The 25752-nt window shown below is 41.0% G+C and overlaps 1 protein-coding gene across 6 annotated transcripts in view; it reads left to right on the top strand.

The window, feature by feature from the left end:
* The window catches only part of LOC124132602 (sodium/calcium exchanger 3-like), a 72540-nt gene that overhangs the window by 18413 nt on the left and 28375 nt on the right, over positions 1-25752 (top strand). For 4 of the 6 annotated variants that reach the window (XM_046496588.2, XM_046496593.2, XM_046496592.2 and 1 more), the window contains exon 2: positions 23295-24066. In XM_046496588.2, coding sequence (XP_046352544.2) covers positions 23340-24066 — 727 coding nt within the window. In that variant the 5' untranslated portion in view covers positions 23295-23339. Of the gene's footprint in view, positions 1-1310; positions 1486-22903; positions 22992-23294; positions 24067-25752 lie in introns of those variants that run through there. The other 2 variants (XM_046496589.2, XM_046496591.2) reach the window with 2 other exon arrangements.

Below are 25752 nucleotides of genomic sequence, written 5' to 3'. Positions count from 1 at the left end.
AGACGCTCATTATGCATCCTAATCAAACGTTGCCTCTGTATGTTATCAAATGTGAACACCTCATATACATGCGAATACAATTATAGGATCATGTAACCGACAGGCATTATGGAAATGGGACGCCATAATGCATGATTTATGAGTATTTTAATATGTAATTCGAATAATGAGTATATGTCAGTGTTTTCCTCGTATAACATGAGATAATAGCATATGCATGTTATATAATGTTATGTTATGCTTGCACATACGTCGCAATGCATCAAAAGATCATTTTAAAAGCAATTAGCACCCAGTCTATCTGCCTTGACAGATCTTATCCGCATAGGTATGTAACAACCAGTTTGATTGGCTGAGCAGTACCGGGTGTTTGCTGTAACGTTCAATCTGATTGGCGTCAACCTTGAGTTATTTCAGGTATTCAATAGGCACTTTCGACGCCCTCATTACTGTACCGTGACATACTTTCAGCAAAATAGGAGTGCGGTGTAGTTTGCTTAGCAAAGCCTGATTCATATTTGCAATTATTTCTGTCAATACTCTCCTGTTAGTTATCGCCTGCTGGTGTGATTGTATGTGACCGAAAATGTCAAAATTATTAACATTCTAATGATATTTTTAATGACATAATCACAAGTGTGTGTGTGTGTGTGAGTGTGTGGGGTGTGTGTGTGTGAACATGTTTGTGTGTGCGTACTTCTGTGTGCGTGTTGTCTGTGAGTGTGTGTGGATGTGAGTGAATGTGTGCGTGTGTTGTCTGTGAGTGTGAGTACTGGCTTTCAAAACGCTTTGTCAAATGTATACTCTAGTATAATATGTATGAACAACGCTTCACAACAGCATCAGCGTAAGCATTTGAACACAAACCTATTCTAAACATCAATACCCTGGCCAATATGTTACTAATAATTCAGGCTTTACCGTCCTTTATATCACCACAAAACGAAACAACATACATCACTAATGGCTTATCAAGATGACATTGTCATACCGAACAGTTCAGTGTGGTTATACTATAGCTTATCATGTAAATATCATCCCGCTTGTATTCAACATTGCTTTCAGTATCCTTCAACAAACAAAACACACTGTGCAATCCATGAAGCCTCCTAACCCTGAATACCACGCCAAACCATGTTCATCGGAGCTTTACAACTATGCAAACGTTTTTGTTAAATGCAAACGAATTAAGGATGTCCTAATTAAAGGTAGGTACAAACGCAGGTTGCGGTACGGTTGATTACCCAGGCCTCGGATGAAACGGTTTAATGCAGGCAGGTGGGCGGGGCTCATCTCCTGAATGAACACGGCTAGGACAAGTGTGTGGGCAAGAGGAGTGAGGTTATCTGACGTATTGAGGGCGGGGTGTGCACTACTAGTAGTCAGGCTCTTTCATCGGCTGGCCAGGTCACATTTCCCCTGATGATTGGAGGTGTATGTTTCAAGCTGTGATACTTTACCTATCTGTCCGGAGTTCCCTTGCAGGTATGTACTTCACACATGACTTTGTGTAGCTATCGATGTGGTGGTGTTTGTGTTCATTGCAGCCCAGCCTGTGTGAGGGCTGTATATGTACTATTGCGAGAGTTAAGACCTTTGAGTGAATGGATGTTATATTTTCGTGCGATACAATCGACGCAACCGTGTCTCATGTCCAAAAGCAAGTGTCTTTTTACACTATACAGAAAGGTGTGTTCTATTTTTGATTTCTTAAATTAGTTTAAACTTGTTAAACATTTTCAACTAAAATGCGAACATGTATATCATACAAACACTGTGCACATTGCATTATTATTTTACTGGTTTTCAAAAGAAATGAGTATAATCAATATTTTACCAATGATTATGAATGATTCTGTGATATCGTTTGTCGATGTCATTTGTGTCAATGATGGCGCGACGGCAAACGCCATTAATGTTTTAATCTCATCGCGACACGATCACATAAATTCATAAATATAACCGATAATCACCACACTGACGTAGTGAGTGAGTGAGTATGGTTTTACGCCGCTTTTAGCAATATTCCAGCAATATCACTGCGGGGGACACAAGAAACACTGATGTAGGAAAACCAACAAGTCGTGGTTGCTTAATGTCAGTCGTTTGTCGAAATGAGACCATGTGTATGAAATAATGAATAGAACTAATCACAATACGCAACACTTACGCGCGTTTTATAATTGATATTGAATATCTTGCTATGCTTGATTTCCTCCCTATGTCCACTGGACATGGGTCAGCTCAGGGCCAATCTGTCATCACGTATTCTTGTCAAACTGTGTATGCCTTTGTTCTAGTTTCTGTGCAAGGATCAATATATTATACGCATCAGCACTCCACTTAATGATTTTGAATTCAACAGGTGGCGGTGTACATGTCAATTATTAATTGCATCACAGAGACTACAAATTCACATGGAAATGAGCATTTGACATTTCCAAGCCTTTCAGCAGGTCATGTGACGTTTCAACAGCAAGACATTTAGACCAGATGTGAACTTAAGAATGCGTTGCAATAATCTGCTTCAAGCTATACCTGTAAGACTAACGACTAATTAATCCAGGTATGTCTACGTAACACCTTACGTCACATATATGTACCGATCAAGTGATCAATACCAATTTACAAGAAATCAGACCTTTCAAATATCAATTCCACGATACCACGTGTTACATGCAAGCTACACTACTGAATGACTATTGTTACACCTTCAACCACTTGTTGCCCAATGTATATGTATGTATACATTTGAATACATTAAATGATTTCCAATAGTCCAATACCGTACAATATCAACCTCCAGGCCCACTGTAAATATACCTATATCACAAGAATGACACATGGCATACAACATGTCCTTTTCAGAAGCCATGATGGAGAATTATTCTCGCAAGAATATTGATGTCGGTATTCATGGTCATATTTGTACCATGGCCTGCGCGCCATCTTTCAGTGATGTTGATGATTTATGAAGGTATTACAATCAGAATGGCACCAGGTGGCGACATAATGTACATGTTTGTAAGCTGGTTTAGTGCAAACAGCTGGAGGAATGTTCCTGTACATCGCCAATATCTACTATACCTATCTGCACGTTTTGCGTTAGTGCTGAGTAAATATTCAGTATGGACCCATCATGATGATTAAATGATATGACAAAGCAGATCGGGAAGCTGATTATCAATGCTATCCTGCTATATTCGTAAATTGTAATTTGAACATTTTTCTATGTGTGTTTATTACAAATTCGTTAAGATTCACTTCACAATAATGTTACTGTACGCAGAGTGTTCGCGCCCATGCACAAATCTATGAGTGAGTGAGTGTGGTTTTACGCCGTTTTTAGCAATATTCCAGCAATATCACGGCGGGGAACACCAGAAATGGGCTTCACACATTGTACCCATGTCGGGAATAGAACCCAGGTCGTCGGCGAGACGAGCGAACGCTTTAACCACTAGGCTACCCTATCGCCCCACACACACCTATGAAGTAAAGTAGAAATATTGACACAAACCAGTGACGCCATTGACACCGTGGTATGCGTCATATGAAAAGGGCCTGACAGTTTCTCGTCACCATCTGCATTCTTCGAATATCTTGGTTGTGTGAAATGAATAGTCAAACCAGCATCTGGTAGTTGTATCATAAATGAAACCACGAGATAAACTCTCTCTTTGGATGAAGTGCATATGCGAATATTTGGTAACGCTGAATCATCAATATTTAGCTATTCGATACTGCCCCGGTTGCCATTATAACGTTAACTATTACATTTTCAAAATGAACTCAATTTGTTGTTTACATTGAGTGCCTGCTATCCTAACGTTCCCGTGTTGTTGTAGGTGAATAATTGACTTGCCTTTACAAGTGTTTGTAATACATGCCACCGTAGGAGCCACTTTTTGCGAACACCTGGTATCATCACTATTTGATATATAGTGATTTATACACACATTCTCATAATATAGTCGGAATCGTACAATGGACTACGATTTTATTTCTTATGATTACAGAAAGGGGTCTGTGGCTATTGTTACATATTCTTATTGAGATGCCATGACATTGACTGAAATACTGCTAAAAAACTGTTAAACCCAACTCACTCTCTCACTCATTCGCCGCAAGTTACCATGACGCCGTGATATGCTTGGAATGTCGAGGTACGTTAGAACCAGTTTGTACATGGTCAATATTTATACAATTTGTGTTAAGTACACAAGACTGGACATACAATATTACTCTCTTCACTTGCGACAACAAGTATACTTGACACGAACTGAGATAGCCATATTATATTTATAAAACTATTAACCCGTGTTCTACAGTCAAGTTTCATCACTGAAACACCCCGCCCTCTGAAACTATGTGCCCAATAGGTACCCTATGGACGTCACGGCAACAGGTTATACTTCTGTGTACAAACAGCCCTGACCTCATCGTGTCTCCACCCCATTAAATCTGCCATAACCCGAGGCTTATAATGGATAGGCCAAACCATGATAAATTAAACTCAGCAATTTGCTATTTTTTATATGAGTCATCTGTTTGGCTGTGTTGGTCCGGATATACAATGGAAACTAGTACGTACATCAAAACAAAATTAGGACAGACGACGCTGTGTTCTCGTGTGTTTATTATGTTGACACGATACAGCCAGAGAACAACATAATGATATCTGATGAAGCGTCAAGGAAATCGTGACCCATTTCTAGTTGTGTAGCCGAGGGGAACTGAATCATTCGTTGAAGTTCCCTGCGGGTATGTGGTATTGGTGTTGACGAAACTTTCAATTTCCTGTTGAAATTCTATTTGACTGCTTGTGTTGTATGCTTCATCGCAAGTATATAAAAAAAAACGCTGACGCAGCGTTTTCATATTTTTACATCGGAATACATCATTAAAACATAGAAATATACTTTTTTGTAGGATGCAGTTCCGAGTAGTTTCGAAGTAGTAAGAGCTGCAAACAGTGGAATATCATACTTGCAGAAGTATTTGTGGATGGTTAATATTTTGATAGTGTTTATAGCTGTACACGAAGTAGGAAATGGAATTTGTGCGATTTAGCTGCAAGTGTGTTTCCTTTCTAAGAAGATGAACTAGTTTAGTTTTCATGAACTAAACTACCTGAAAGTTTTACTTGGAGATGACGCCGTTAAGAAATGGGTAATCGTTAACAGCTAAACAATAATTTCACCAGCTATCTAGTCTTGCGAAGTATAGCAAATAACATTCACCCTCATCGTGCAAAGAATATTCAAGAATATCTCCTATGATATATCAAAGAATATTATAATGCTAATGTAGTGTGTCCATGCGTCACGTTCGTGTATCTAAGTGATTAACATGAAAATAGCCTTCCTTCGTGAATAAATCATATTACCTGATGGAGCGAAAATCATGTATGTTGTATTAGCGCATTCACGTCCTCGCAATCTACGAGCGGTAACAAGTAAACCATGAAAGGAAAGAATTAGTTATTTTTATCTCCCACGGTGCGGTTGAATGATTGACCACTCCAGTCGCTAAGGATAATAAGTGCATGTCTATTTTTATAATATATTTTCTTTCGTCAGTGTTCAGTGGTAATGTAGCAGGGCAGTGAATGAGCGATAAGCAAACACACGCTACGGGTGAGAGACGTTTATTCGGCCAATGGATTTGTAATATTTATATCTATCTAGGATATACACCCTGAAACATATTAAAAGGAATGGTAAGTAATATTAACAATATACATAATGCAATCATCGACTTTACATACACGACTATTTACATACACGTTAAAATATTTCTCCTGATCCCGTATAGTACAGACTGTATATTATACATAACTGATCACAAAAGCATTTAAAACATAGCCTATTCCATAAAACAACACATACATTCTTCCTCATACATACAAGAATAAAGAGACAGAAAAGTGATGTATTAGTAATTACCAAAGCTTACAATTTAGAAGTCTTGTTTACCACATTTACTTAAATAGATTGTAACTGAGAATATGATAATATATAACACGTTTAGTTAAGTTTAATATTATAGGTTTAATATACTGCAACATTTAACTGCAATAACATACAAGTATACACATATATATTATACTAACCTGATTTTAGGTGATTTCACCTGTCAACTTGTCTGTGCAGGAAATGTGTGCAGACTGAGAACATGCAGTGAGACAAAGGGTCAACTTTGAGGGTTAGCTTGGCCAATCAGTTGAGCACGTCTTGGCTTGGGTTTGTTAAGGCTTACAACATGAAGGACATATTAAATACATTTAATCTATCTTAACTAATGATTTATGTTTAAAGTTGAACACTTAAAAGCAGATACTGAAGGTGAATAAAATAAATATGTACAATGTTGTATCTGTCACAGTAACACGCCACGACCCGGCTTGACTGGAATATCCAAAGGCTAAATGTACAAGAGATGTGTGTCAACTGAGGCGGTGCACATTTCGTGCATGTAAACTATATTTAAATTGTGCATAGGTAAACAGTTTGTGTCAACAGGTAAGACTCAGGTGAGATATTTTCGGGGGATAACGAGAGTTCCTTTGTTCGTGGGTGGACGCGGGGGCAGATTGATGTTCCTGTTGAACTTCTTTGACGCCTACACGTATAGCGGGGACACGAGTGGCCAGTCGTCGAAAACGCCGCAATTCGTTGTGCAGAGGTGCGTCCCTTACACGTTAGAGGATCGTATGCTCCAATACCAGGATCGCCCTGACCATAAATTTTGGTTTATCAGCGGCTTACCCGTGCTCGTAGGTTTCAGCAAAGTGGCGAACGTCAAAGATCATTCGTGACTAACTCGTGTTATTCCGGGACAAGCCGAATAGCGGGTTACGGAAAGGGGCGAGTGGTGACGAATGGTCAAAGATCTGAATCACTTCGGGGTTTTGTCTCATATTCAACATACATGATATGCCATAAATGAGATACGGTTTTAAGCGTCGTTAAAAGAAACTCATTCACTCTGTCGAATCTATAGCCACGTCACATGTTGATGGCTTATAATTGTCCACCAGAGAATTAATGATGTTAAGGCTGAAGACGAGTGATTGAATGAATGATGAATGTGTTGACAACACTGTCCGCAATATGCCAGCCATATAAACACGACCTGTAAATAATTCACTCTGTACAAGGCAAAATAGTGACTGAAATCATGAGCAACGATCCAAGACATAGGGATACGATGACACACCACGAGCAAAGTCACATTAATGGACCCCCGATCCCCATTTCGTCGTGTCTTAGAACAAGCTCCTCACAGCGATAGCCCGTTCGCGGAGCTCTCTACACCATCGCTGCCACCAGTCAAAGCTCCCCACTGTGTTAGGTGGCGATGTTACCGAGAGTGTAACGAAGGTGTCACGCGCTGGGGGTGAGCTTGCTCTTAGAACAAAAATGACATCAGGGAGCACATACAGATCCGGAACAATAGTCTGTCTTACAGACCCTGATACAAATATATATCAAATACAGCCCATGCAAGTCTATAATGTTTGGCAAGTCTAGATCACTGCAGTAAAATGAAGAGAGTCACTGGGCTCCTTTTTATTATATTTTTATTAAGATAACTGAACAACTGTTTTTTTATGTACGATATGTTCATTTCAGAGACTAGATTTTAGTCTACCGGAACAACAGCTCTGGAAGTAGTATTGTGTCAATCACATACACGTTTATACCAATGAATGAGAATGAACGTAACCGCTTAGAATTGTATACCTATGTGAAGTACTCCGTGATTCATATGACATTACTGAACTGACGGTGTCACGCCGCGAGAGTCTCAGTAGGTCTTGACGTCACCTTGGAGCAGATACTGAAGTGCAACACTTGACCTCATCACTCACAATGTTAGTTTTATCAGGAAGATAACGGTTAGCGAGACAGCATAGTCAATTCAATTCAATTCTTTTTAACTCAAACCACCGGCCGGTGGTATACGAGCAACGTAATAACATATATATATACAAAAATACAATGTGATCAAATGGCAACAGTGGTTTACTTTAGTGCAGAAAGTAATATTTTTACAAAATTAGACAGCTTTTTAAGATTGTAAGTTCTCATATTTGACATCAAATGCTTAAAGGAAATAATGTTTGACCAGTTTAGATATTTATTATCAATTAATGTTTTTCTTTGCTGTTCAAAATATTCACATCTAAAGTCGAATGCGCTGTAAAACACGTTCACTTGCGCCCAACCGACCCGTGAACATCCGGATTTGAGTAGGTCTTCAGCAACACATGCTTGCCATAAAAGGAGACTATGCTTGTCGAAAGTGTCCACTAACGGGATCGGGTGGTCAGGCCCGCTGACTTTGTTGATGCATGTCATCGTATCCAAATTGCACGGACCGATGCTGATGGTGTCAAATGGTTGCTTGTCTGGTCCAGACTCGATTATTTACAGACCGCCATCATATAGCTGGAATATTGCTGAGTGCGACGTTTACAAACACACAAAACAAATAGGTCCGCCAAGCCAACGCCTAGCGTTGAGCCACGGACTGTGGGCGATGTTGACAAGCGGTGATGTCCGACTCATACAGAATATGACATACGTTGTACCTCTTGGGTATACTCCCATCGGTCGTGAGTGCAGGAAATAAAAGTCACGTCCTTGTCAGCAATCTGGCAGCTGTATCTTTGAGCAGGACTTTGTTACGCCCAGACCGCAGATTACGTCACAGATACTACACATGTGTCCATGATTCATAAACGTAGAAAATGTGACATTTCTTAATTTAAGACATTAATTATATGTAGGTGCAAATGACACAATCTTTTCCCAAGAATAAACGTAATTGTCGTTAAAGATGTAACAATTAATAAATTGTGTGAATTATTTTCCACATAACTTTAATGTAGAGAAGTGAAACACCGTTAATCCGCACGTTACCGTTCCCATGGGGCTCGGTCGAGACAACAAATGTCCGGATAATCGAACCATTGATATGGAGTAATGTCACTTTGTATAATTTTAAATCGCTCCTAACGGTAATCGTCCAGAATGATGCTATCTGCAGGATTAAAGAGTTTCCGACTTAGAATGTGCTACTGTGTATGAATAACGACCAAGACAGGCATAAATGGTGTTTTTGTAAGTAGGGCCTATATTATTAAAGGGAGATTATAATCCCTCCCGAGGCAAAGAGGTTTTATTAAGTGATTGAAATCTTGCCATCGTGTTTCACGCTAAGTCTCATTGCCTGGTACTGATAGATTCTGACGGATGATGTGAATATATGATGTTATGGCCTGTCTACACATTAGTGTGTATATTCCCACACACCTTTAACCAGTTTTGATTAGGTATGGTCTGACGTGTTTTTTCAAATAGGATAAAAGAAGCCGAGTAACATTGCTATGAGTTTGATATGTTTAAGTTTGAAGATTTATTTAATTTTTGTTACTGATCTACACAGAAGAAAGAAGGATTATATCTGTTTTCACTGGCAACAGTCACAGTTTGGGTAGAGGTAGGTTGATGTCACGTAATGGCGCTATCGACATACATACATACATACACCCACGCTTTGGTATCAGTTACTACAACAGGATAACCGCGTATTCACCGAGGCCTTATCTACGATAGACACCACCCAGGGAAAGTCTAGACTGGCTATGTTTAGGCGCAGAGCTAGGTGTGAAGTATATGACGGGTCGGGATGGTTGTACTGGAGACTTGTCAGGTATGCTGCTCGACCTGCCCACTGACCCGGGTGATAATGGAGGATTAACATTCACCAACCACCTTCCCGTGGGCCTGTGTACCTGTGGGTCCGACCACACCCTCACAACGTTGTCTCCTCGCCCACTCAGGTCATCGCGAGCCTGGGTTTCTCGTTAAATCTTGCACTTTAGGCTCGTCTGTTACTGATATTTCACGGCGATGTGTGGTTGAGCTGTAGTCAGTATTGTCCCGGTAGTCTGCGATACAGCTGTAGTCAGCAATGTTACATATATGTCACGGTAGTCTGCGATACAGCTGTAGTCAGCAATGTTACATATATGTCACGGTAGTCTGTGATACAGCTGTAGTCAGCAATGTTACATAAATGTCACGGTAGTCTGTGATACAGCTGTAGTCAGCAATGTTACATATATGTCACGGTAATCTGTGATACAGCTGTAGTCAGCAATGTTACATATATGTCCCGGTAGTCTGCGATACAGCTGTAGTCAGCAATGTTACATATATGTCACGGTTGTCTGTGATACAGCTGTAGTCAGCAATGTTACATATATGTCACGGTAATCTGTGATACAGCAGTAGTCAGCAATGTTACATATATGTCACGGTTGTCTGTGATACAGCTGTAGTCAGCAATGTTACATATATGTCACGGTAGTCTGTGATACAGCTGTAGTCAGCAATGTTACATATATGTCACGGTAGTCTGTGATACAGCTGTAGTCAGCAATGTTACATATATGTCACGGTTGTCTGTGATACAGCTGTAGTCAGCAATGTTACATATATGTCACGGTTGTCTGTGATACAGCTGTAGTCAGCAATGTTACATATATGTCACGGTTGTCTGTGATACAGCTGTAGTCAGCAATGTTACATATATGTCACGGTTGTCTGTGATACAGCTGTAGTCAGCAATGTTACATATATGTCACGGTAGTCTGTGATACAGCTGTAGTCAGCAATGTTATATATATGTCACGGTTGTCTGTGATACAGCTGTAGTCAGCAATGTTACATATATGTCACGGTTGTCTGTGATACAGCTGTAGTCAGCAATGTTACATATATGTCACGGTTGTCTGTGATACAAGCAGTCAGCAATGTTACATTTATGTCACGGTTACCTTACGGTAAAACTGCAGTACAAGATCTGACAGCCATGTCACGGTTGACAAAGTATGGTTGTGCAGCATGCATCAATACTACAGCTCCATGTTCAAGTATATTGTTCCTATGTATATGCTGTTCAACAGACGCGGCACGGTGGTCTGGGAAATGACATCGGACCTGGATCAGGCAGTCCCTTGGGAGACAGTTAGCACTGCAAGTTGTCACAGTGCGCTGTATTGTTAGTCACGGCTAAGCCCATGTTTTGGCTATAATTGAATACACCTCTCACCAAATTATATGTACTTGTAGCAGTGGGTCAAAGCATGCACTTTTACAGTATCATCAACACTTTACCACCATTGTGACCATAGACAATGCCCCTTTGGAAATTAGCTTAATGCTCCACTTGTTGCGAACATCTGGTATCATCGCTATTTCATAGCGATTCATAAACACATACCTAAATAAAGCCCGAGTCGTACATTGAAAACTGCCTCCAGCAGAGATACAGGACCTATTCAGGAAAGATTCAAATGAAAAGAATACTAAATGGATGACATGACAAGTTTGTAAGGTGAATATGCGGCCAATCCCAACTAGTCCTGGTCTTTCGGGACATTATGAATGGACGGAACAGGTAACGACAGACATTTAGTGACAGCCGAGTGTGTTGAGAGCATCCTCCTTGAGGGGAGATACCTCCTAGTGTCTTTGACGAACAGCTGATGAGGAGAATGTATTTGATGTTGAATCGTAAATTGAAATTCGCATGTTTACTGTGTCAATGTATTCACGTTGAAGTTAACCTACTTTATTTTCATATAAATATTTCAGTAGAAGTTGTTGTTTGGGGGTAACCTTGTGGTCAAAGCATTGGCTCATCCCACCGAAGACAAGGGGTCGAATCCCCATGCGGAAGAAAGTGTAAAGCGGCATAAAACCAAATCACCTCACTTTCTCAGTCTGACAACTGATAATCCTAAAACTGCACTTTAAATGTCCAAACCCATCTCATCATTGGATACACGTTAATGTGAATGACGATAATTGTTAAATTTCTAAAAGACTGAAAGTGAGTGAGTATGGTTTTACGCCGTTTTTAAGCAATATTCTAGCAATATCACGGGGGCACCAGAAATGGGCTTCACACACTGTACCCATTTCGGGAATCGACCCCGGGTCTTCGGCGTGACGAGCAAACGCTTTAACCACTAGGCTACCCGACCGACCCCTACAAGACTTAAACACAATACACACAGTTATAACTGAAGTTAATTCATTTCATCTACAACATCTATTTCAAGTTAACGCTTTTTATTGTTTATCTATAGACAATGAATTTATTTCTTCTGTAAGACCATATATGCTTCATATCACGTTTTTCTTACATAAAACTGACACGCCGTGATAAAATTAAATATTGTTCAAAGCGGGGTTGAACCCAGCTCACTCAATCACGCTTCTACATTAAGCTGACACGCCGTGATATAAATATAATACGGTCCAAAGTGACGTTAAACCTAACTCACTCAGTCTTCTCCGAGTGTGAGATTGTAAGTCAACCGAGGTGCACAAACACCTTCCATCCCGTTACACATCCTAACACAATAACCACGAAGGCCGTTGGATCATCAATAATTGATCTCAATAAAGTGACCACGTTTTTGCGAGACACTTAACAGCCAGCCAGACTCCACTACGTATCAAGTGGCTGTAACTGCTCAAAGACTGGACTCCAACATTGCAACATATACCCACTGGCTACCATTATAGCTAAAATGGATAGAATTATCATAAAAACGTCCGCATGTTATCAGAAATGAGCGGGCCACTGTAACTTGATAATGCCCTCACATTACTTGACGACGGGCCATTATCACGCCCGTTGTTAGGTGACGTCATAGGATAGGGATAGGTGACGTAACGTTCAATAGTGACGTCATCTGGTTTGTTCTATGACGTTTCCTTATTTGTAAAAGTGGGTCAGTGACATTCGGGTTGATTGCAGTAGATGTTTCAAAATCGACATTGTTGTTTCTTTTTATTTGATAACAAATTCCATCCATTTTAGCTATAATAACGGTAACGCTATTTTTCAGGGCATTATCATTTGCAGAAGCCCTCGGTCTTTTCAACTGCCCTCCTTCGTCGGGCAGTTAATGGAAGACCTCGGGCTTCTGCAAATGATAATGCCCCGAAAAATAGCGTTACCCTTACAGTATTACCCATTAAGAGAGCGTACACCTGCACTATTTGCATTATTCGCGTAGTAACGCTACACACTGTTGATTTTTTGTGTCACCCTCAAAGCAAACACAACAGCGTTCCCAAGATAGCGTGTTGTCCCAAATGGAGGTCGTGACGTTCTTTCAAGCCTTATTAAAGCACGTATAAACAGGATCAAAGTGCTTTCAATATCTCTATCTTCGTGTTGCCTGACACGGCTATTTTTAACATTATCAGTGCGATGTGGCCATAAAAATAAACTATCGTATGAAAAATATGACACTTATTTATAATGCAAACGTATAAACAGCTATACCGTTAGGTTATGTATTTATCATCAGAGCACACAACTCTCCGTTAACGTTTGTATACATCTTGGAATTTAGGTGGTGATGAATTGGCGTTAGGGAAAGCTCTGTGACAGCGTGTAACTACCGCAAAGCGCTGCAGGGAAATTGTTGGCGAAAGTAATAAATACATCCAAAATACATACACGCTGTAGTCGTCAGCAAACGCCTTGATGATTCATACGTTTTCGTGGTTCAAGGCCGTTGAGCTAAGTAAATATACTCCCAAGCTGAAGCACCTCTGTTCACATTTAAATGTTATCACCAAAGAGCTTTTGGAAACTAATGGTTTCGCGATGATTGTGTTTCTGTATTAATACTAAATACTAAATACAAGAAACTAGCTATGCATGCATGAATGGATGTTGACTTACCAATATAGTGTTTATGATTGTAGGTCATAGGTATTCGTTTATCGAGTGTTCTTGCTGATAGATGGTGACGGTTTTCTGAGTGGGTGAGTGAGTGAGTATGGTTTTACGCCGCTTTTAGCAATATTCCAGCAATATCACGGCGGGGGACACCACAAATGGGCTTCACACATTGTACCCATGTCGGGATTCGAACCCGGGTCTTCGGCGTGACGAGCGAACGCTTTAACCACTAGGCTACCCGACCGCCCCGACGGTTTTCTGAAGGCCTTTTGGGTGCCATAAAGATAGTGAGCGATGCCATTGATACGAGGCAACATTTCGTTCAGGGATACGCCACCGGTAGGGCAGGCATCCTTACAATTTTCGAGAAAACTGGTGTCATCACTGGTTTTCAGTGATCCATTCATATATATTTCGCAGCTTTTTTGCCTTTTTGCCCAATGGAATCTATTTCGGCGGATAATCCAGACTGGTTATTCTCTGGCGTTGATGTTTTATTATAATTATATTGATTCACAAGCGTAGAAGTAATCAAATCAAATTGCTTTAATTTGATAGATACATGTATGTGTAAGAATATGAGTGAGTGAGTATGAATTTACGCCGCTTTTAGCAATATTCCAACAATATCAAAGCGGGGGACACACCGGAATTGGGCTTCATACATTGTACCCATGTCGGGAATCGAACCCGGGTCTTCGGCGCGACGTGCGAACGCTTTAACCACTAGGCTATACCACCGCCCCTGTAAGAATACGAGCATTACCGGGGTATTGACGTTAAATGCCAAGTTTATCGGAAAGACACATCCATTTTCTCACCATTAATATTTTTCTTTCTGCCTTTGCGCAGAAACATTATTTAATTGTACATTCAGACTTTTGATATTAGTGACTCTGGTAAAAAGATTCAATGTATTGGTAACTAAGATTCAAAGAATGTCATGTCAACGCCTAATTCGTTGTCCTTTCAGAAAGAGATGTCAGCTACGACAGCGTGAGAAACCTACACTATTATCACACATATTCAATAACCAGTTTCTCGAGTCATTGAAATTCTTTTTTAGCTTTACGTCAGGAATAATTGAGGAAGACACTCGTGTCAGTTCTGGTCATATTTGCATGTCGTAAACATGTGCTTCAATACGATACCTTTTTTTACGTTCACGAAGAGACCGAATTCATATATCAATAGTCATGTTCGTATATCGCATGAGTTTAAGTGACGGCATGTACAATGCAGGTGGCACATACAAATGTATTCATATATACACAAGCCACAATAATACGAGGTCAACGAAAACTGCTTCCACGTGTCTACAGTGGACACGCGTGGCCAAGACGTCTGAGGCATGCAATTCGAAGAGTTAAGTCCCTTGGACGCGACAGAAACCTATGGTCGTGGGTTCGAATCCCGGTTCGCCCCGATTATGTTTCTAGGTTTGTCAGCACCATGTCCCTGCTCGTGGGTTTCACCGAAGTGGTAAACGTCTGAGACCTGCGTCACTTTGGGCTTTCCTCCCACATTAAGCTGACACGCCGTGATATTACTTGAATACTGTTCAAAGCGGCGTTTAACCAACTCACTCACTCACTCCACGTGTCTACCCTACCTAGCACCCTCATGTGAAGGCCATGTGGTACTTTTCATAGACGGGGCGGTCGGGTAGCCTAGTGGTTAAAGCGTTCGCTCGTCACGCCGAAGACCCGGGTTCGATTCCCGACATGGGTACAATGTGTGAAGCCCATTTCTGGTGTCCCCCGCCATGATATTGCTGGAATATTGCTACAAGCGGCGTAAAACCATACACACTCACACTCACTATTCATAGACGACTTTAACGCCATCGTCAGCAATATTTCCACAACATCACCCCGTGCAAAGTAAAATGTCTGGGTTCGATTCCACACACGAGTGTCACATCAACCGACGCATGTTCTTGAAACTCCCTGCTGTGATAAATCTACACCACCACCAGCAAAGGTGCAACAGAAAACGCTCACATACCACTGAAATCTACTGTAACTAAGGCGACCCATTGTGTTACACGCTCAGCTGCGACTACAAGCAATCATATGCTCGTAATCTAGTTATGACAAGACAATATCCGTTCTGTGAACCACGTTAAACTGGCAATTCTCCCGATTTCTATCCCTCACTGTCAGGATCTTGGCAAATCTATTATATGGTCTCTGCTTGGCATAACTACCAGCCAGCATACAAGGTCACGCCATACTCTCTGTGTATCTTCTCTGTGTGCTGTGTCAGTTGGAGGTTAGGTGAGAACAGGTCGCATCCTCAGAGATGCATGTCGTCGTGCATTCGCCTACTCACTTGTCATTTCGGGAAAAAGGTCTCGGGTTACAGAAAGGGACGAGTGGGAAGTGTTATAGACAATGAACAATCAACTGAAGCGAATCGTGACTTCCGGGTGGAATGCCACTGTGTTATTTTGTAACTTTAAAATACAAAATATACATGTTAAAAGCAACGATTATATTTATGAACTCAGTAAGTATAGTATAACTACGTTTCTATATCAAGTACTGAGAATTGTAGATGAACTTGACAAGACACTGGGATGCGCCCTGTATTTGCGATCCTGATTATCAGGGTAGCTTATGATAAAAAAGTTAAAGTTTGTGAAATAGTCCCTGGATAAAGGATCGGGTGGCATTTACAGATTCACAAAATACAGTGAGACCTCTTTAACTCGAAGTTCCGTGGACAATCAAATTAAGTCGTGTTACCCGTAGTTCGAGATAAACAATGGATCGTTCAATATTAGACTATAAGGATATGGATTCTGGCGGGACCATAAAATTCAGTCGACTCAAACGGTATATCGAGTTGGATTCTGACGGGGCCATAAAATTTAATCGACTCAAACGGTATATCGAGGTAGCAGAGTTCATGACACGTTACTAATTTCCATTCGTGACTATTTTGAAACATTTTGCGTTGACGTTTAAGATCCTTGCATACTTTGTATGTAAATGACGTGGGATTGTGAAGCATAGTTGTGTTGGTACATATAGGTCATCTCTGAGTCAGTCATGCAGGCCAAACTGCCCACACATTCCCCACACGCCTACATTCTCCAGCAGGAAATATTATTACCTGTTTTTGTAATCTCGTCATACCAGTGCTACACTATGTGATGAAAGAGGGACCATATATGTAGTGTTGGACATACTAGACTTACATGTATAATGCACCTTCGTGAATACGGTACCCCGGACGACCCAAAGTCCGGACCATTTTAATGGCAGGATTAGTTGCTTTGTAAACGTCTTGATTTGCTGGGGCAGTCGGGTAGCCTAGTGGTTAAAGCGTTCGCTCGTCACGCCGAAGACCCGGGTTCGATTCCCGACATGGGTACAATGTGTGAAGCCCATTTGTGGTGTCCCCCGCCGTGATATTGCTGGAATATTGCTAAAAGCGGCGTACAACCATACACACTCACTCACTCTTGATTTGCTATCCGAAAATTCATTAATCTATACAATTGGAGAGTGAGTGAGTTGGTTTTAGGCTGTTTTAGAAATATCCCACAATGGTGGACACAGGAAATGGGAATGACACATTGTACCAATTTAGGGAATCGAAACCGGATGTTCGGCGCGATGAGCAAAAGCTTTAACCACTAGGCTACCACACCACCCTTCACAATTAGAATGAATCGATAGACTCCATAAACAAATTTTTCGCTTGCTCATTTTACTTCCATTTCAAAGAATCTTCAAAGTCACATGAAACATTTAAGTCTAAAATTAGCCTACACGAGTTGAGTTGGTGAATTGTACGTTGTTTCATATTCACTTTAAGAAATGGCCTCGAAGGATGGGTTAAACCAGAAGTTTATCTATATGGATTTGAAATATAAAATATCGAGTCAAGATGATGAAAGTGGACAGTATAAAGTAAAAGTGTTAAGCTCCAGACACAGTCGTACCAGGACTATAAGTGACACCTGTTCCCTGTAATAATGGCCACCATACATAACAGATTTCATATCCACGCCGATGCAGTCAATCTTTATGTTGGACTGAATAAAGTGGCATACAACTGGTTTATTCCCTCGACAACCAACCAGCGATTGTATCCCATCTATCAAACCTTGTGCGGTGGGTACTTCAGCTATTTAAATAAGCCATAAGAGAGTCCCAGATAGTTGCAGATTCAGCACGACCTACTTTAGGGTATTCCAATAGCTAGTAAAGGAGTTAATGCATTCGTTGTATACTCACGACGAATGGTGCCCGGATCTCTCTGAATCCGCCTGTAGTTAGATGTCTTGCCTTATCACTGCATGTCAAGTAAAGGGCATGATGTGACTAAATACTTTGTCTGTAATTAATGTGGTCCTGTGCGAATGAAACTGACCATATGCATAGCAACTAACAACAACCCCTATTTACATGCCTCGATGTTCTTTCCGTACTCAACACTATATCTGTACTTTGTAACAGTAAAAGTATGATAATCCTCACCCTCAGGTTACACGAAGCGATCGATAGAGGCGACGCATAATGTCTACCGTTTATTACTTTGTGCACGCACTTATTCATTTAGTGCTTCACATTAAAGTGTGTTTATTGAAACCATAATGTTTTTCTTTGTTTACTTTGCTCAATCCCTCAGCGGATGGGAACTTTTTGGCTTTAAGCAACTAAATATTTCGCTGCTGGCAACATAGTTGCTCATTGCTGCTACTGCTGTTTATAGAATCGCAAATTGCTCATTCTAACTCCTAATCTGTTCATACGGTAATAATCGCGTACGGCATCCGCCAAGTCCGTCCACAGCTATGACATTGAACACACCATACTCTTTTCTTATGTTAAGGCAGGCTCCAGTTGGTTGGTTTGTTGTTTAACGCCGGACTCAGCAATATTCCAGCTATATGACGGCGGTCTGTAAATACTCGAATCTGGACCAGACTATCCAGTGATTAATATCATGAGCATCGATCCACGCAATTGGGATCAGTGACATGCATCAACCAAGTCAGCGAGCCTGACCACCCGATCCCGTTAGTCGCCTCTTACGACAAGCAGAGTCGCCTTTTTCGGCACGCATGGGTTGCTGAAGTAGTATTGTATGTTTCAATGACAAACAACTGAGACAACGAAATGCGTAATTATATTAGCATCTTACTGAACCAAACATTATTCATGAGGGCTCTGGTTGGCCGGGATTCTAAAACACCACTTACCATCCTCGGGCCTTCTGTGCGACGCCGGTGCTCCTGGGGTTAACAAAGTAATAACCGCTTCGAATTCCGACCCATATTTCTATCCTCAAAAAGTGTTTAAAAAAGGTTTAACCCCAACTATTCCCAATATTAATGAGTCTGTGTCATTTAAGTGTAATGTTCCAGAAATAATAATATACTTCCTGAAAATATGAAACGTCAGCGCAAGAGAATACCCAGTTTCGATAATCCGCCGAAACAGATTCCACTTGGCGTAAACAATAAAACAGCGGTGAAAAGTATATGAATAGATCAATGACAGTCAACTATGACACCAGGTGTTCACGAAGTCACTAGGGTAACAAAAGAGACACACGTGGGGTAACTATACGAAATTACGACAATGGCAACATCATTATAACTATTCATTTACGTGAAGACACACGTACAAATGCCATGGAATCTAGTAATTCTACAATTTGAGAACGAGTCTTGCATATACAATTAAGTACCCCATTCTACACACACAAAGACGCTGTGCTCTTGCGTGCAGGGTAGTCGTGTCACTCACTAATGAAGTCAACATGGGGTATTAGGTTTCAATGACTGGTCCCCAGGTGGACGTGTCTTGTGACAATACACGATGAATAGGAGGCGTAAGGGGATCATTCATTACTTTGAAGTGGGTCATGGGTGGGCGAGGGAGACATTCCAAGGAGAGAAGTTAATACATTGCCCAGCAGGACATGTATATATCATGTCAATTTCAACATGTGTACTCCACCTTTCCCTGGCTTAAGGCAATGTACCGTACATGATAATAAAATGTATTTCACTTCTTATACATCATTTAGGTTAAGAGAGGCGGAAACTAACTTAAACTTTCTCCATATCAGGTGAGCTGTAGAGGTAGGTGAGGTGAGGTAAAATTGGGTTTAACGTCGCGTCCAAGATTATTGCACTTATATAGCGACGTGCATGTACGTGTGTGTGTGTTTGTGTGGCTGCTTGTACTAGTCCGGACTGATGCCGATTTATAGTGCTAGCACACTGAGATACCATGCCACAGTTTAACATGAATACCCCACTCAGACACAGTATACTGACTCTGAGCCTACCAGTCCTTGTTTTAGCCCCTTAATGCCGAGCGCCAGACAGGGTAACAACAAGTACCATCATTTAACGTCTTTTGGTATGACGCGGCCGGGGATCGAACCCCGGTCCTTCCGCTCTCTTGGCGGACGCTCTACCTCTACTGTAGAGGTAGAGATTATAGACGTTATCATGAAAGAATTGTTTAGGTATAAGTAATGAGTTTTTTTTAGAATTATAGAAAATATAAATCATATCTATTAAAAATGCAGGCTTGAAACATTTCGCTAAATTGTCCAATTATTTTTTCAACATTCCTTGCACAGCGACCGAGTTTTATGTTCAAGACTGATGCTCACACTAGATGTGTTTATGGGGACACGGAGGACCCGTTCGTCCTTATGGACGTCATTTACTGTGAAGAGTTGTGTCCCTTAATCGTGCACGGATGCTATGATCGATGGTGATATAACTGAAATACTGTTCAAAGTGCCGCTAAAGCCAAATAACTTAAAAGTATTTAGAAATAGCACCAGGTTCAATTCAGTCGTTTCAAAACGGTTTTGTCGCTTGTATTCACAAAAGTGAGCGAGTGCGGTTTTACGCCGCTTATCACTATTCAATATCACGTCGGCGGACACCTGAAATGGGCTTCTAACAATGTACCCATTTGGGGAATCTAACCCAGACCTTCGACATGACGAGGGAGCGATTTAAACACTACGCCGTCATTATATTGGTGTGTCACAATTCACGATCGAGCTACCAGGAAGTTGTCTAGGTCGCTGCCAAACACTGCTATGACGACAACCTCACGTGCTTCTGACGTCAAATCCGCATTGAAATATACATGTCAACACCTCTTTTATCTCAACATTTATGAGAACATTTCGCCCACGTGTTGCCATTAGGTCGCATAGGGGAATGTTGACTCTACGTCATGCGCTCTAGTTCTATGACTACACCAGGAAGATTTAAAAAAAACTACGTAGGCTAGTTATTTCGTACGGAAGCGTAGTAGGGCCACGGTGAATTTCTTTTTGTCTAAGTATCTCCTACGAAGGACTTATTATCTCCTACGTAGGACTTACTATATCCTACGTAGGACTTAGTATGGACTAGAATAACTATCTCCTACGTAGGACTTGGTAGGGTAGGAGATGTGAAGTCCTACGTAGGGGATCATAAGTCCTACGTAGGAGATAGTAAGGCCTACGTAGGAGATAGTAAGGCCTACGTAGGAGATAGTAAGTCCTACGTAGGAGATACTAAGTCCTACGTAAGAGATAGTTAGTCCTACGTAGGAGATAGTAAGTCCTACGTAGGGGATCATAAGTCCTACGTAGGAGATAGTAAGGCCTACGTAGGAGATAATAAGTCCTACGTAGGAGATAGTAAGTCCTACGTAGGAGATACTAAGTCCTACGTAAGAGATAGTTAGTCCTACGTAGGAGATAGTAAGTCCTACGTAGGAGATAATAAGTCCTACGTAGGAGATAGTAAGTTCTACGTAGGAGATACTAAGTCCTACGTAGGAGATAATAAGTCCTACGTAGGAGATACTTAGACAAAAATAATTTCACCATGGCCCTACTACGCTTCCGTAATTTCGTAATGTTCCCATAGAATAGAAATGTATCTTTGATAAAATCCCCGTTCGTGTACTTTCTGTTTTTACGTATCGCAATTGTTATAAATGACAATGACATCTGTCAATCACAGATCATTTCGATCATACATGTACATGGCAAACTATATGACGAAGGCAATTATTTACATGTGCGGAGCAGGGGAATTTATGATCGTCAAGACATTGACGAATGCCTACCTTGTGACCATCAACGGAGTCCCAATTTGCTAATTTACAGTCAAATCAACCCGTGAGCTATCCAGGTGTTTCAGAAGCTATAATGAGGTGTTACCCAGTACATGGTGACGTATTAAGTATCTGAGCTTGCTATACACTCATGTATCTACCGCTTGGGGTATTTAGTTACACGCCGCTGAAGGTACTTCAGTCCCGGCGTGTCACCTTGATGTGAGAGGAAAGCTCGAAATGTTTCTTTGTTTGTGGGTTGGTTTAGTTTTTTAATGCCACACTCAGCAATATTCCAGCTGTATAACGGCTGTCTGTAAATAATCGAGTCTGGACCAGACAATCCAGCGATTGACATTATGAGCATCGATCCACGCAATTGGGATACGATGACATGCATCAGCCAAGTCAGCGACTCTGATAACCCGATCCCGTTAGTCGCCTCTTCCGAGACATGGGAAGCTGAAGACCTATTCTACCCCGGATCTTGTAACCCGAAGTGTTGCAGGTCATAGAGGTTAACCACTTTGGTGAAACCCAAGAGCACGGTACTTGAGCCGACAAACCCAAAAACATACTCAAACCGAACTGGGATATCAGCCCATGATCATAAGTTTTTGGCACTTCTTAAAGAAATAATTCTGCATAGCTAAGCTTGGCGACGTAGGATAACGTATTATGCTAGCACTTGGACGAGGGAGATTTGAATTACACACAGACTACAATTACATTTCGGATTTAATAACCCACACAGTACATATAACAAATATGTGTTGTTATTCATACCAAATATGGTGTTGCTTTATTTATCAGCAAATAGTTTGTGCGCTAGGAATAGCATACAACTCATATGAGGAAGTTTGCATTGTTGTATATACACCCCGGATAAAACTGGTTGTTATGTCGTCACATATTTTGACGACAAAGTAGAAAGATGGGTTGAAGCATTACGCAACTGCCACAGTCCGATTACGACATCGCAGAATAAGCATAGTGCTGTTATGTGGCATTTAAGACCTGGCTTGACTCCTGAGAGTTTCTGGGGCTTCGATCCTGCCACACACTGAAGCACCTGTAGCACATGTGTCATTATTTGGCAAGGCAAGTGTTACTGTTCTACCAGCAGTGAATAGGTACCCGGTAGGATGAGATGGCAATGTGACTGTTAACCTCTAGCGACTCACAGGCATCTTGGGTTGTATACTCCCCAGGGAGCGGAGAACGAAAGCCGCGTGCACAGTGATCCATTGACCGGGGTAGTAACATAGCGGTTTGAGATGGCTTTGCGGTGTGGAGATGGCACTTAACAAATATGCACATTATTAGTCAACGTTTGGTAACCGTATTCTGAGTTAACGTGGTTATTTTGATATGTCTTTTATATGTGTACAATTTCTTTTACAGATTTAAAGTTTGGGCAGTGGTAGAGTTTGTAGAAAGTACGCCAGGATGGCGAATTTTACTGGAAGTCCTGCCATCAGCCAGGCGGAGCTTCAAGAACTCGTCAAGAACTACACCTGTTCAGATGTGGCCCTCCTGCTCCCTGTAATCAGCGAGTTCACCTGGGCACCAGAGGTCCGTGCCTTCCTCTACCTACTCGGCCTGCTCTGGTGCTTTCTGGCAGTCGCCATCATCGCCGATGTGTTCATGTGCTCTATAGAAAGAATCACCAGCAAGACAACCATAGTTCGAGTACCAGATGCAACAGCCGAAGGAGGAATCAGGGAACTAGAAGTGAAGGTTTGGAATGACACGGTGGCCAACCTGAGTCTTCTGGCCTTAGGAACTAGTGCTCCGGAGATCCTTCTGTCCTGTATAGAAATCATTGGTAATGGTTTCAGAGCTGGAGAACTTGGTCCTGGAACCATCGTAGGTTCTGCAGCGTTTAACTTGCTGGTGATATCTGGCATCTGCATTGTTTCTATCCCTGACGGAGAGATCAGGAGGATCCGTAGCTACAAAGTGTTTGGCGTCACAGCCTTCACCTGCATCTTCGCCTACGTGTGGCTGGCTATAGTCTTGATGGCCATATCCCCTAACGTTGTTGATATGTGGGAGGCCATTGTTACTTTCCTGATGTTTCCAACCTTGATCGTTGTCGCCTACATAGCCGATAAGGACTTCTGTATGAAGAAAAGCAAACGAGAAGAGCCTGGTTTTGTTGGCATCTCCTTAGGTAAGTGCCTTCTTGTATAATTATTTTTAAGTAATCTCTTTCTTTTACTTAGGATCATGGCAAAGTTGGTTTCCTTACCTACGTTTTGCGATAGTCACAACGGAATGTAATAATGTACAATGTCGTATTTGAGAAATTTGAATATAATTCGCAAATAAAGTTTATCATATTTATTACGTTCGGGTTTAACAAGGGGCAGGGATAGCCCAGTAGTTTAAATGAACCCTGCCCCACTCCCCTAAAGCACCGTAATTCGCTGTGCAGAGTTGCGTCCCTTGGGCGTGCCAGACACCTATTATCGTGGGTTCGAATCCCAGATTCGCCCTGATTACGTTTCTTGGTTAGTCAGCGCCACTTGCCTGCTCGTGGCTTTCGCCAAAGTTCTTACTTTCTTGCACATCAACCTCACACGCTGATATGTACGAGATACGGAGGCATTAAATGACAGTCACTCACTCGGGTTAAATATCAGTCGTTGTTCTGGTTAAATGATATCGTTATTACATGTGACTCCTGTATATTTGTTACGCTAAAGCTTACTTCATTCCTTTGATCTCCTGTCCCTCTTTAGACATTTGTGTTCGAAGTTTATTACAGATACATATATACGTGCAGGTTATTGTTTTGCACATTTCCAACATGAATTTGGAAAATTATAGCTATTATAGACACGGGTATATTTTCTGTTTTTTATTTATTCACGTAAAATCTATGTTAGCTGTTACAACGTGAATTTATGTGCGAGCTGGTATATAATCAAACTTTTTGTCACATACATATTCCTTTATTTCAACGATGGCATATATGTTGATATTTGCATGTTCGATCTTACGAGTTAACCTTGGGCCTAATTACTTATTGATGTCACTGAAAGCACATTTAGTTAGTAATTGTAACAAGCCTTATATTTAGTTTCCTTTAAATATATTGATTTTTTTATTAATATTAACCTATAATTCTGTGTTGGCTGTAAACATGAAATATTGCGACTCTCGCATATTAACAAAGAACGGTTGTCTGTCCCTGAACTTAGTCAGAGATAGTCAATAAAGGATATCATTTAATTATAGATTAGTGCACGTTACATGGATTTTTCATTCTGAAATAAATGAGAAAAGTAGTCAATAGAACCATTCAGCATCATGATAAATACTCTACAGTTACAAGGGATAAGTTTATTAACAGTATAACAGTTAATTTGATTTAGAATCGGTTTAATGAAACTGACACTATTTATACATATTTTCCATATTTGATTCGCCGAAGTTTGGTGAACTGCTGATATTTCAACTTCTAAAAAAAGAAAGTATACACCAATTTGAAAGTTGCTAAAAAATACTCTCTTTCTGTCCAACGTATCCTTGGAAACAAACAATTTCCCATATGACATGATCTGTCGAGATTCGATACCACAAACAGCGATTTCAAAGGAAATATTACCTCGCGATAGTATAAGCGAACACTCTCCAGTGTGACCATCAATAGAGTGAGTGAGTATGGTTTTACGCCGCTTGTAGCAATGTTCGAGCAATATCACGGCGGGGGACACCAGAAATGGGCTTCACACATTGTACCCATGTCGGGAATCGAACGAGCGAACGCTTTAACCACTTGGCTACCCGACCGGCCGACCATCAATAGAAACAAATTGTACCAGTATGGGTTTAGGGAACGGTAAAATATCCA

Source organism: Haliotis rufescens, unplaced genomic scaffold (genome assembly GCF_023055435.1).
Source record: "Haliotis rufescens isolate VD_foot unplaced genomic scaffold, xgHalRufe1.0.p SCAF_11, whole genome shotgun sequence".
In the NCBI taxonomy this organism is placed as follows: Eukaryota; Metazoa; Mollusca; class Gastropoda; order Lepetellida; family Haliotidae; genus Haliotis; species Haliotis rufescens.
Note: the sequence above shows the minus strand (reverse complement) of the source record. Positions and strands in the feature narration are given on the sequence as shown.